Consider the following 14,311-nt stretch of genomic DNA (forward strand, 5'->3'; position numbering starts at 1 on the left):
TCATGCAGAAAACAGTCAGACTGCTCAATGGTAACCGGCAAGTTGAACCTGGTCGCAGCTCGCTGCATAAGGTTATGGAACCCCCCTATATCTTCTGGAGGCGAATCAGATGGTAGAGGGGTAGGTGGCGAAGGCATAGGGATTATATATGAATCCCAAGGGTCTGCTGGGTCTGGCAACTCGCCCTCTTCGTATTCCTCCTCCGAGGTTGTATCCTGATGCGGGTCCTGTGGAGGATCAGGCAGTTGAGGCATTGAGGCTGGACCCTCAGGCAGAGGCAATGGGTCCGGCTGCGGCGCAGTCTGTGGAACCTGTGGAACATTTGGCTGCGGTGGAAAACGCTGCTTATAATCTGCAAGCATGGCCTGTAGGTCTTGTATCAACGTAGGGGGCAGATGTGACATCTCATTCCTACGAGTTTGTGTGTAGCAGGGTCTATGGTGCGGAACGATTATGTCTTCCTGATAGTAATGCCCTTGATAATCCTCATCCTCATCGTCCTCCTGACATTTAATGTGCAGTTCCGAAGGGTGGCGAGCAACCCCAAAGGGCCCTTCGTCCTCGTCATCCACATAATCATCATCTTCAACATAAGTTTCCAGGAGATGCGAGGGAGTAAGCGGTGAAATGTCCTGCCTTTGAAAAGACTTTAGTTGAAAAGTCCTGGTGGAAACTGGAGTAGAAATCATCGTCGACGAGGTCGTCGTCGACGGGGCTGTGGTAGACGGGATCGTCGACGGGATCGTCGACGGTATCGTAGATGGTGCGCTCGTCGTCGACTGGCTCGTCGTCGACGGAGCCGTCGTCGACGGGCTTGACGTCGATGGTATCTTCGTCGACGAGCCCTTCGTCGACGGGCTCGACGTCGACGGGGTCTTCGTCGATGGAATCTTCGTCGACGAGCTCTTCGTCGACGGGCTCGACGTCGACGAGCTCTTCGTCGACGGGATCTTCGTCGACGATGGAATCTTCGTCGACGAGCTCTTCGTCGACGAGCTCGACGTCGACAGGCTTTTTAATGGCGGAATCGTCGACGGCGGTACTGCTGACTTCGTCGACGAGGACTTCGTCGACGACCCCTCGACGGTGGGCTTCTTTGAGAGGATAGTAACCTTCGTAGACATAATAGGTGAGGTAAGCGCCGTCGTCGTGAATGTTTGCGTCAATGAAGAAGCAGACGAGGTGACAGAAACTGAAGATTGAGAATAAGCCAAAGATTTTGAAAGGCTTTTACTCACAGTTTGCTTGACTGTAGATTCCTGAGGAGAGTGCGCATCAGAAGTAGAATGATGCGATTTCTGACGCTTCTTCCCATCGCTGGAAGAGCTGTCCTGCGATCTAGCTCTCTTGCTAGAAGTAGAGGCTTTGTCATCCTCCTCAGCCGAAGAGGATTTAAGCCACAAAAGCACTCTCGCCTCCCTATCCCTGAGAGTTTTTGTAGGGAAGGTGCGGCAAATCTTGCAATCTTTTGCCTCATGTTTAGGGTAGAGGCAGTAGATGCAGTCTACATGTTGATCATCAACATGGACTCTCTTCTTGGTGCAGGTCCTGCAGGACTTAAATAAAGCCTTCTTGTCTGACATGCTGAAGCAAGTTGAAAGAAAACTGAGAGGCACTAAGGGAAACTCCCTTCCACACGACGTGCGGTGAAAATCTGAGGAGAACTGGCTCTGCTGAGAGGGTTCTAGAAGGGTGCTGGTGTCTGATTGGTTGTTACCAAATTCTTGGTTCTTTTTGCATAATGAGGTAGATAGGCTGCTAAGATACAGGCTTTGGGCCTTTTCTTTGGGCCTACTACTGCTACTAGCATTTTGGCACTACTTTTTTATTTACCGGGGACTCCCGCCTCGGCGACGGGGAATGATTCAGGCATGTGAATCTATGAAAGATACCCCAATACTGGATAACCCTTTTACACTTTCTAGACCTGCAAATAATTCCCGAACAGCAGTTTCATGGCGTGAAATTGAATTTCAGATTCGTCCCCCTGAAATATTCCAGCATCTCTGAAAAAATGACCGAGTACCTTTCTATTTTCAAACACAAACTTTTTCAAGCAAAGACCTCAAAAGCTCCAGAGCCCTAGTGGGAACAACCGGAGTAGAGTATCCCACCAGAAATTCCACAGCAGAAGCTGCAATGTCAGATTTGTCCATGGGAAGAGAACAAAAAAAATGGCAGTGCAGCTTTAGATTAGGACTATAAAAAGTTTTCAAATGTTTTTACTTGCAGACTTTCATCACAACCAATCCATGTTGAGTATCCAATCAGGGCTCCATCATTGTCAGCCTCAAATCTTGCCTAGGTCCAGTCAACTGGCTCCATAAACTACTATTGGCATTTTGTGTTTTTTGGTGCTTTTTTCACTTAAATCTTTTTTTAAAAATCATCTCTCTGGTTCCTCTAATTGGATTTTTGTCGTTTTGGTCTTATTTTACCCATTAAAATGTTCTTTATTTTAAAATTGATTGTGGAATTTTATTGTGTTTTGTTTGACATTTTCTACTCTGTATGCACTGCTTAGCTACTTCACCCATTGCCTTTAATTTAAGGCTGCTGATATGTGTCACATTACCAGGGACTTAACACAGTTTTATTTTATTTAATTTGTTTGATATCTAGAATATGGTGGCATTGTCCTTCGAGTGGATATATACTTGCCCACCCCGAATAATAATCCACTTTCCTATACTGTAGTAAGCTGGCTCTGTATATGCTATACCAAAGTAAGGTATAGCGTGCACAGAGTCCATTGGATCCTCAGAGGTTTACAGGGGCTCAAGTAGATAATACCAAAAGCTCTATTTGTGGTAGTAAGGTCGATCAGTTAGGCTTATCAAAGGGCTGTGTTAAGCATTTGTTGTACACACTCACAGAAGAAATGGTTGCACACACTCAAAGACTGAATCCAAGGCCAATTGCTTTGTACAAAAATATTACTTTGTTACTTTTATTTCTAGAACCAAGAGAAACTCAGTTGTAGGTAAGTACCAATGCTATAATAGTAACACTTTTCAGGTACAGTAAATTGTGTTTGCAAAAACAGTAAAAATACTTTACAGTTACTCTGAAAATACTTTGTGATGTCAAATCAACAGTAATAGAACTTAGCAATTGTAACAGATCGAACTTTAGTGCAATAGGAAGCAATGCAATTCAATCCTATGGAAGGAAAATAGTTATGCACATTTATAGGTAAGTACTCGACTTACACATCCGGTCTTTAGGGGTTTAGACCAACACTGGGCAAGGGTCAGATCAAGGTAGGTACTGCACCACCAGCGGCACTGGGACTGCCAGGTACAGAGGTCACTGGACCCACTGTTAGTCAATTGAGACTAGCACCCACAAGAGGTGCTGGTTGCAGGTTAAGTACCCGCGATTTCAGGGCACAGGCCCAGGGGTTAGAGCAAGCACAGGGGGGCCACAAGGCAGCACCAACCATACACCACCAGTGGCACAGGGGCGGCTGGGTGCAAGGTGCAAATCAGCATCGGTGCCCAATGTAAGTAAAGGGGAATCTCTGTCACACAAAGACGCTGCAGGCTTGGACCAGGAGGCTGGACGAAGGTGACCAACTGCTGGGCAGGTAGGCTGAGGAGTTGATGGACGCCTGGGTATCGTCAGTTAAACTCCCCAAAGTCGGGGGGCTGAGGATGCAGGGGTGTCTTTTGGGGTTTCATTACCGGAGCCGATCGTGGCCAGGGGGACGCTCTGTGAATAGGCTGCAGGCATCTTTGTGGAGTCCAGGAGAGCTCAACCACTGATGGAGTCACGGTCTGTATAGCTGGGGAGACTTCACTGAACAGGGGAGTCACTCAGACTCGGGCTGTGGGCGTCGGATGCAGAATATTCAGGAGACGCGTATCCGGCTGGATCTGGAGTCCTTGTAGTTGGATGCTTCTGGACAGAGCCGCTGTCCTCTGGAGATCTGGTCTTTGTTAAAGAGTGGCAGTTTCTAAAAATCGCTGACTACAGAACAGGCGTGGTCTTCTTTGCAGATTCTTTCAGCTGGAGACAGGCCGATAGGGCTAGGGCCAAGTCAGTAGTCATCTTAAGTCTTTCTTGCACAGCGTCTTCATCCTTCTTTGTAGGTTACAGGAATCTGCGGCTCAAGGTTCTGGGGTGCCACTAAATACTGAATTAAGGGGTGTTACAAGTACTGGCAGATAGTAGCCAATGGGGAGAGGGCGTTCCCTAACCTGATTGGATAAAATTCTTTCATCCAACTTGGAGCATTTTCTAAGAAGGGGGTCACTTCAGCTCAGGACACCTTAGGGGTGGTCCTAGCTGAGAGGAGACACACCTCTCCAGTCCCGTCAACCTTGCCGCCAAAAGTGGGACTTGGTCAGGGAGGCAGGCATCTCCACTAGCTGGAGAGGCCCCTGGCACGCATTTAAAAGGACAGAAAGCCTTTGAGGCTCGTCGCCCTGATTGCTGTTCCTGCTTGGGGTAGGTGAGAATCATTTTCCCCCCAAGCAGGCTTAGCTACTGGCCCTCAAGAGCACAAGGGCTCCCACCTCGGGGTTTAGAAAGCCGTCTGTGTGTGGCAGGCTGGTGCAGACCATTCAGCTGCACGCTAGAGAGTTGGTTGTTTTTCCAGGGGGCATCTCTAAGATGCCCTCTGAGTGCATTTTACAATAAATCCAACACTGGCATCAGTGTGGGTTTGTGTTGAGAAGTTTGATACCAAATGTCTTCGTATTCAGTAAAGCCATCATGGAGATGTGGAGTTTGTAATGACAAACTCCAAGACTATGTACTCAATATGGCTTCACTGCATTTACAATGTCTTAAAATGGGCTTCAAGACTGTAGGGGCATATTGCTCATGCAGTTATGACCTCACCTGTGATAGGGCGCAACCCTGCCTTAGGGCTGAGCGGCCTGCTAGAGGGGTTTCATATCTATGCGACAGGCAGTGGTGGTGGGCATGGCACACAGATGTGTGCTATTTCGACTTTTAAGTTTTATCTACACCAAAACACAGTCTGCAACGGCAGTGTGTATGTGTTAGTTGAGGGGTCACTGAGGGTGGCACAATACATGCTGCAGCCCTTAGAGACCCTCTCTCGTCACAAGAATCTTGGTACCTGTGGCACCTTTTACAAGGGACTAACATATGGACCAGAGGTGTGCCAATTGTGGAAATAAAGGTATAGTTTTGAGAATGAGCAAAGGCACTGGAAACCTAATTGGCAGGGACCCAGTGCACATTCAGTCAAAGTGTATCAGATAGCAGGAAAAAGGGGGCAGGAACCATGCAAAAAAGGGTACTTTCCTACACCTATAGTTACTGACTGTAAGGGACAGTCAACAACCTTTCACATCTTTGGCACTACCAGAGCATCTGTAAAAATATTAAAATATATCATTATGAATCGCCTGGAAGGCTGGTTTTCTGAGAACATCACTTTGCTGCCCACATTCCCTTGTGATTCGCAATGTTGATATTGTGATTGGAAAATACATTTCAAACATCCAAGGACACTCTGGTACAATGCATTTATACCAGTTACCAGACAGAGCATAAATGACAAAGAGCAGACCTCTGTTTTAAAGAGCAACTTCCCAACAAGAGTTTTGTACGTAGCATTCTCTGTAAATGCTTCCTTTAGCGAAAGTACAATATTATAGCCTTGCACATTTACCTTTGGGATCATCCTCTGGCATGGCTCTTGCTCTCTTGGGCCTCCGATCACGTTTTGCCACTCGCTCTGAATACATTTGTGCTTTTATAATTTCAAACTGCGATCTTTCCTCCGGCTGGAGAAACAAAATCAGTGGTGAGTTCAATATGTTTGTCAGTTCCTCACACAGGGATGAAGAGTTAGGGGTGATCTTAGGGGTTGAGAAGACACAGCAGAAGCATTATATCAGAGAAAGCAATCCAGTGCAAAAATTATAGAAAGCAGTGCAAGGTTGAATATCAGAACAAGGTGCAAATATTGGTTAATGTTGTAAGAGACACTATCTATATGGAAAATAGAGGGGACAGTGGAAAACCAACCTAGAGAAAACTGGAGCGGGGACAAGGAAACACTCTGGGGCTTAAAAGTACTGGTTAGGAGTGAAAGCGGACAGCGGAAAAGTAAGAATGCATGCTATGTAGAAAAAAGTGAGAGGTGGAGGAAGTTGGCCCAAAGATGAAAATGAAAAAAAAAAAAAAAAAAAAAAAAAAATCAGTGAAGAAAGTACTGGAATTTTTGAGGGGTAACTAGAGGACTGCAACTCCACTGTTCAAGGACACTGATGGTTCCGTTGTTGGATAGGGGAAGGCACAGAAAAGTTTACTGAAGAGGATCCGTGAGAGATGTCAATAACTTATTCACCGTAATGACTTTTGTGTACTAGTTCATCAGTTTCAGCTTCCCTTACTAGGCAGGAGGCCCATGTAATGTGGGAAGCGAAAGGATTCACCTGCCTACGCAAATAAAGTAATCTGGAAGCCCGAACAAAGGTGTGGCAATGCCATTACTTGCCTCTTTTATACTCCTGTTGGCCATTCTCTATTCAGCTCCGTCTCCAATTGTTGAGCAGGCCTGAGAAAGGGGACAGCAGGGACGTCACCTGAGGGCAGTGGATTGATGTGACTAGGAACACAGAAGTCACTGTGGTGCGTAACTTGTAATTGTAGGTCATAAGCCCCCCTTCCCTTTTCACATGGGGAGGACCTCAAACATAATACGCATATAGTGGGTACTGGCAGAAAAGAAAACTGCTAAAACCTCAGTCAACCATGTTTTTTGGCATTCTTCGGCTGAAAAAAAAACTTTTGCCTCAGAGCTTGCATCAAACTAAATAGTATCAGCAAAAGGCGAGTGGAATTGTCAAAGTGGCTGCCTTGAAATAGTCCATGTTTTAAACATGCCTTAGTCCTAGCTGCATATGCAGTAATCCTTCCAGATGTAGGAAGGCCATTTCAGAATAATGAAGCAGATTACCGATGGGCAAGTGATGCTTTTGAAGTCTCCCTCCAGGGGTGAAGCCCATGATCTGTGGCAAAGACTCAATTAGAGGAGTAAAACCATTATTGAAGAGGAACTTCCAGACTATGGAACATGCCTTCATCAACAGAACTCCAACAGGCGCTTCAAGGACCACTTTTTAGGTTGCAGTCTACCAGACAGCAAATCTGTATGGTATGCGAAAGACATTTTGGGGAGATTCAGAAAGTTGACCTGGGAATGCAATCTGCCCAATGCTTACCATTAGCTTTCCAACTCACATTTCTTGCTTTCAATCAATCAATCAATCATGGGTTTGTTCAGAACGACTACTCACCTGTAAGGATCTCAAGGCGCGAGGGGAGGAGGGGAAGTGCAGGTTCCCGTCCATCACGGAGGAGGTCTATCGAAGAGCCATGTTTTGAGGTTTCTCGTGAAGATGGGGAGTGATGTCGTCTGTCAGTGGTGGAGCTGTAGGGCATTCCAGGCTCTGCGCGCGAGGAAGGAGAAGGAGCGGCCTCCCGATCTGGCCTTCCTGGCACGGGGGACCACGGCGTAGGAGAGCAGGGCTGATCATAGGGTCCTTTGGGGTGCGTGGAATTCGAGTCAGCTGTTCAGGTACGCCGGTCCAGTGTTAATGGGCTTTATGTGCGTGGGTGAGAGTCTTGAAGGTGATTCTAGCCTCAATGGGGAGCAAGTGTAGAGTGCTGGGAGATGTGGCAGTGTCTTGGCAGGTTGAGGACCAGTCTTGCGGCGGGGTTCTGGATGTTTTGTAGCTGGCGGGTGAGGTTTTTGTTTATTCCGGTGTAGAGTGCGTTGCGGTAGTCAAATCTGCTGGTGATGAGGGCGTGAGTGATGGTTTTTCTGTGTTCGAGGGGGATCCATTTGAAGGTCTTGCGTAGGAGGCGGAGGGTGAGTAAGCAGGAGGATGCGACAGAGTCGATCTGGCAGTCCATTTTGAGTTCGGAGTCCAGGATGATTCCGAGCTTGGGTCCGTGGGTGGGCTTCCGAGGGCGGGGGCCACCAGGTGTCGTTCTAGGCGTCGGGGTGTTGGCCCATAATGAGTACTTCTGTTTTGTCAGTGTTGAGTTGTAGGCAGCTACTTTTCATCCATTTGGCGACTGCTTCCATGCCTTCTTGAAAGTTGTGTTTGGCTGCGTTGTGTTCGTTGGAAAAGGAGAGGATGAACTGGGTATCGTCTGCATATGAAACAATGTTGAGTCTGTGGGTTCTGACCATGGAGGCGAGAGGAGCCATGTAGACGTTGAACAGCGTGGGGCTGAGGGAGTATCCCTGCGGGACTCCGCAGGTGGTTGATGTAGGGTCCGAGAGGAAAGGAGGGAGTCTGACCTGCTGCATTCTGCCAGAGAGGAAAGAGTGGATCCAGTCGAGGGCCTAGTCCCGGATCCCTGCGTCGTGAAGTCTGCGTGTTAGGGTGCGGTGAGAGACTGTGTCAAAGGCCGCTGAGAGGTCGAGGAGGATGGGGGCTCCTGTCTCTACTCTGTCCAGGAGGGAGCAGATGTTGTATGTTGCTTTCCATTTGCTTGCTTAGGCTCTGCAGGTTATTTGTCCCTCCCGGTGCCAAAACCTTATTTACCAGTATTCTTCCGAGAGCTCCCTTTCAGTAAACAGGCCTGTAATCTTATCCTTATCTCATAATATTTGCTGTGCATTCAAAAACAGAGGTCAAATGTCAAGCTATGTCTTCAAGTGAGCCTGGTCTTTACTTTGTTTTCGGCAGACTTCAAAGTAAAAGCTTTTATAGAAAAGAGGAATGCAGATTGCTCTTCTCATGGAGTAGGTGTGGAACAATTATTTTAATGCCTTTCCCATTAGATAAGAACGTGTAGTCCTGGGCAAATCGCTTTTATCCAGCATGTGGTTTATTTATTATTGTTAATGTTATTCTAGCAAGTCTCGAAGGTTGGTTTTAACAACATTCACTAAAAACAGATTGAGAAAAAACACCTCTGAAACAAAGGAAGCCGCCAGGGTCAAAAAACAGAATTTAGTCAAACAATGTTCTGTATTAGGGGAGTATTTATTTTATATTGATTTACATTTAGCAAAACAGAGCTATATAGCAACAAACAATTTTGCTTTTGAATTTAGTTTCATAAAATGTTGTTGTTAGAAATGGGATTTTTGGTAGGCTAGGGCGTGGGCCAAAGCCAGGCAAAAAACACCACTCTAGTCAGGATAAGGGAGTTACACTTCTGAAATAACCCCTGCTCACCCCCTTTGTAGCTTGGCATGAGCAGCCAGGCTGATCTTAGAGGCAGTGTGTAAAGCATATGCACATAACCAACAGTAATACAGTGTACACACTACAAAAGGACACCACACCAGTTTAGAAAAATATCCAATATTTTTATATAATTAAGACTAGACCAAAAACGATAAAAATTCACACTACTATACTTAAAAGTTCACAGTTTCAAAAGGAATATGCTACTTACCAGTATGCATCTGTTCTTGGCATGTAGAGCTGCAGAGTTGTACACTTAGCATAGATCGCCATCTGGTGTTGGGCCCGGATGTTTGCAGTTTGTTTTTCTTCTTGGACAGTCTTTGGAAGTCACGAGTTTGGTGACTCCTCCTTCGGTCCGTACTGCGCATGGGCTTCGGCTCCATCCTCAGATTGTTTTTCGCCAACAGGGAAATGATGGAGCGTAGTAATAACAGTGAGAAACCCATGTGTTGTATCTAAATAAGATGTACTGGAACGGATACAGGTAGCCGGGGAGGCGGGTGGGCGTGTACAACTCTGCAGCTCTACATGCCAAGAACAGATGCATACTGGTAAGTAGCATATTCCGTTCGAGGCATATGAGCTGCAGATTGTACACTTAGCATAGATTATATAGCAGTACCCAACCTTAGCGGCGACCACCGGTATCCGTTGCAGCTGTTTGAAAAAGTGTCTTTAGTACAGCCTGGCCCACCCTAGCTTGCTGCTTGGAATGCACATCTACACAGTAGTGTTTTGTGAAGGTGTGCGGTGTAGACCATGTGGCTGCTTTGCAGATGTCATCTAAGGGTATATTCCCTAGAAAAGCCATAGAAGCCCCTAACTTTCTTGTAGAGTGGGCTTTAGGAGGAACAGATAATGTTCTCTTTGCCTTTTGATAGCAAATTTGTATGCATTTTACAATCCACCTAGCTATCCCTGATTTAGAAATGGGGTTGCCTTTATGTGGTGGAGAGAAGGAAACGAACAACTGTTTAGTCTTCCTGAAGGGTTGCGTTCTTTGTATGTAGTATAGCAACGCCCTTTTCACATCAAGTGTGTGTAAGGCCCTTTCTGCAACAGATTGGGGTTGCGAAAAGAAGACAGGTAATTCCACTGATTGATTGAGGTGGAAGGGGGAAATGACTTTGGGCAGAAACTTCGGATTTGTGCGAAGTATGACCTTGCTGTGATGCATTTGTATGTAGGGTTCCTGTATGGTGAACGCTTGTATTTCACCAACCCTTCTAAGGGAAGTGATAGCTACAAGGAAAGCTGTTTTCCAGGTGAGAAACTGTAGCTCACATTTGTGCATTGGTTCGAAGGGCGGACCCATTAGTCGTGTAAGAACTAAATTTAGATTCCATACAGGGGAAGGTGGTGCCCTGGGAGGAATTACTCGTTTAAGGCCTTCCATGAAGGCTTTAATAGCGGGCACTCTGAAGAGTGATAAATGCTGTCTGTTTTGTAGATAAGCAGCGATCGCTGCTAGGTGTAGGCGTAAGGATGAATATGCCAGGTTACACCTGTGAAGATGGAGCAGATAGCATATGATGTGCTGTATGGATGCATCTAGAGGGTTGATTGTATTATTACGGCAGTAAATTACAAATCTTTTCCACTTTGCGGCATAGCATGCTCTAGTGGTAGGACGTCTGGCTTCCATGATGATGTTCATGCAATCAGGGGGAAGGTTAAGGTATCCGAATTCTAGGATTTCAGGAGCCAGATCGCCAGGTTGAGCTGAGCTGGGTCCGGGTGCCTGATTTCTCCATGGTTCTGGGTTAGGAGGCATGGGGATAGATGCAGTTTTTGATGTGGTACCACTGACAGTTGTAGTAGCGTGGTGTACCACGGCTGCCTGGCCCACGTCGGAGCTACCAGAATGAGTGTGAGGGAGTGCTGTTGTAGCTTCCTGACCACTAATGGAATTAGTGGGAGAGGTGGAAAGGCGTATGCAAATCTGCCTGACCAGTTCATCCATATCGCATTGCCCTTGGACAATGGGTGTGGGTATCTGGCGGCGAAGCTTGGGCATTTTTTGTTTTCGTGGGTGGCGAAGAGGTCTATCTGAGGATGCCCCCACTGTTGGAAGAATGGGTGAAGAACTTGTGGATGCAGTTCCCATTCGTGTAGTTGTTGCGTTTGTCTGCTGAGCAGATCTGCCATGGTGTTTTGTACGCCTGGAACGTGCTGTGCCAGGAGAAAGATGTTTTGAGGAATTGCCCATCTCCATATGCTCTGGGCTAAGCGGGAGAGCTGGGGAGAGTGTGTCCCCCCCCTGTTTTTGGATATAATACATTGCAGTCATATTGTCTGTGCGAATGAGGACTGCTTTGCCCGAAATCTGTTTTTGGAAAGATTTTAGGGCTAGAAAGATCGCCAAGAGCTCCAGATGGTTGATGTGGAGCGATTTTTGCTGTGGCGTCCATAGACCTTGCATGGTGAGGTGTAGAAGGTGCGCTCCCCAGCCGGAGAGCGATGCGTCCGCTGTTAGTCACCTGAGGAACCGGGTCCAGGAACGGCCGCCCTTTGGAAAGGTTTGTGGTGTTCCACCACTGCAGAGAGTGATGTGTGCGGCCGTCCACCAACACCAGATCCGTCAGCTGCCCCTGGGCCTGGTTCCACTGTTGTGCTAGGCACTCTTGAAGTGGACGCATGTGGAGTCTTGCATGGGGCACTATGAAGATGCAAGACGCCATCATTCCTATAAGCTTCATAAACACTCTTGCTGGAAGAGAGTGTTGAGGAAGGAATGTTTTGCGTAAGGCTTGAATGCTTGTGATTCTGGCTGAGTTTGGATAGGCAATACCTTTGGAGGTGTCTATAGTGGCCCCGAGATATTGCTTTGTGTGAGATGGTATGAGGTGGGACTTTTGGTAGTTCACCGTGAAGCCTAGCTGGTGGAGCAGTTGGATGGTGCTGTTTGTATGTTGCACACATTGGTTGTAGGACGCGGCTTTTATCAGCCAGTCGTCTAGGTAAGGGAAGACGTGAATATGTTGACGTCTGAGGTGTGCTGCTACTACTGCTAGGCATTTGGTAAACACCCGTGGTGCGGTGGTGACCCCGAAGGGGATAACCGTGAATTGGTAATGTTGCCCGTCCACCACGAACCTGAGGTATTTCCTGTGAGAGGGGTGTATTGGAATGTGAAAGTATGCGTCTTTCAGATCCAAGGTTGTGAGGAAGTCTCCCTGGCAGAGGAGTGGGAGGACTTGCTGTAGGGTGACCATGTGAAAATGGTCTGAATGTATGTAGGCATTTAGAGGCCGGAGGTCGAGAATGGGTCTGAGGGTCCCGTCTTTCTTTGGTATTAAGAAATATAGGGAGTAGACCCCTAGATTTTGTTGATTGACGGGGACCTGCTCTATAGCGTGTTTTTGGAGGAGTGAGAGTACCTCTTGTTTGAGCAGTGTGGAATGTTCTTGAGACATTGGACGGTGCCTTGGTGGGATATTGGGTGGGGTAGATGTTAGTTCGAGACAGTACCCTGACCGAATGATTTGGGTTACCCATTTGTCCGATGTTATGGACTCCCATGTGTGGATAAAGTCTTGTAGTCTGCCCCCGACCGGAGTGGGATGGTCTGGGGGGAGCGGAGGGGAGTCATTGTGCGGGTGGGGTGGCAGAACGGGTGTTGTTGGTTTTGCCCCTGCCCTTATTGTTGTTGCCTCTGTAACCGCCCCTTTGATTGCCCTTTGAAAAGGTATTTTGAGGAGGGGACTTGTAGGAGGTAGAGGCGTTATCGGTGGAGGAGCCTCTGCCTGTGCCACGAAAGGACGAGCGTCGAAAGGAACGTTTAGAGGCTTGTGTTTGGAGTGCCCCCATGGACTTTGCTGTGTCTGTGTCCTTTTTCATCTTTTCCAACGCTTCGTCTACCTTTGGCCCAAAGAGAGTTTGCTGGTCAAAGGGGTGATTGAGTATGGACGCCTGGACTTCAGGTTTGAACCCTGAGATCCTGAGCCAGGCATGGCGACGAAGCAGGACACTTGTATTTATGGCTCTAGAAGCAGTGTCGGCTGCATCGAGGGCACACTTAATGGAGGTGTTTGTAATTAGTTTACCCTCCTGTATTAGGTCATGAGCCTTGCGCTTGTGTTTTTCTGGAAGGTGCTGCATAAGATATTTGATATTTGTGGGGTATTTATAGAGCGCAGCGTTCGCTCCGAAGGGAGCATCTTGGCGCTAAAGATCCTATGAGAACCAGTCCAGGAGGATTAGATAGCTGCTTTGGAATATTTGTCTGGGAGAGTGAAAATCGAGGTTTTAAGAAGTTTTCTAAAAAGTTTTTCCTGGGTGAGTTGTCTGAGGGTTTTGGGCAGTTTGTTCCAGGCTTTGGTGGCAAGGAAACTGAGGGTTTTCCCACCTTTAGTTATCAAATTGTATTTGGAAGGAAGGATGAGATTGTCATGGGTAGAGCGAAGGTGTCGACTAGGGGTGTAGTGGGGAAAACGTCTGTTAAGGTATTTAGGGCCTGTTTTATTGTAGGCCCGGAAGGCTATGATCAAAATTTTAAAGAGAATTCTTTTGTGAAGAGGTAGCCAGTGAAGGGATCGAAGCGCTGCGGTGATGGAAGATCTGCGGGGTAGTCCAAGGACTAAACGCGCGGCTGTATGTAGTACGCTCTGTAGTTTCAGAATTGTGCTCTTTTTTGCCCCTGCGAGCAGGCCATTACAATAATCCAGGCGTGAGATTATGAGAGCCACTGTCACCGTTTTTCTGGCGTCGAGAGGGAGAAAGTCGAAGAACTTTCTGAGGGATTTGATCAATCCGATGCATGTGCCTGCGACAGTTCTGGCATGCTGATCAAAAGAGAGATCGGAGTCGAAGATTACGCCAAGATTCCTGGCTGATGACACTGTCAGAGGGGGAGCAACTGAATTGTCTGGCCACCAGAGTGCAGGGCAGAAGGAGATGTTTTTTCCGATCGGAAGGATCTCCGTTTTACTCGAGTTGCATTTTAGGTGGTTGTTGTCCATCCATCGGAAGACTTCGGTCAAGCAGTGTTTAAGGTTGAGTTCTGCTTCAGTAGAATTAGCCTCTAGTGGCACAATGAGTTGTGTATCATCGGCATACGAGGTGACAGGTATGCCGAATGATTCAATCAGGGTCAGAAGGGGGATAAGGTAGAT

General features: G+C 47.2%; 1 protein-coding gene across 1 annotated transcript in view; it reads right to left on the minus strand.

Moving 5' to 3' along the window:
* DDX27 (DEAD-box helicase 27) overlaps positions 1–14,311 on the minus strand; it is a 168,026-nt gene that overhangs the window by 17,363 nt on the left and 136,352 nt on the right. Inside the window, exon 18 of the mRNA XM_085619398.1 lies at positions 5,651–5,765. Within this exon, the coding sequence (XP_085475524.1) occupies positions 5,651–5,765 (115 nt within the window). The remainder of the gene's footprint in view (positions 1–5,650; positions 5,766–14,311) is intronic.

Source organism: Triturus cristatus, chromosome 7, assembly GCF_964204655.1.
Source record: "Triturus cristatus chromosome 7, aTriCri1.1, whole genome shotgun sequence".
Lineage (NCBI taxonomy): Eukaryota > Metazoa > Chordata > Amphibia > Caudata > Salamandridae > Triturus > Triturus cristatus.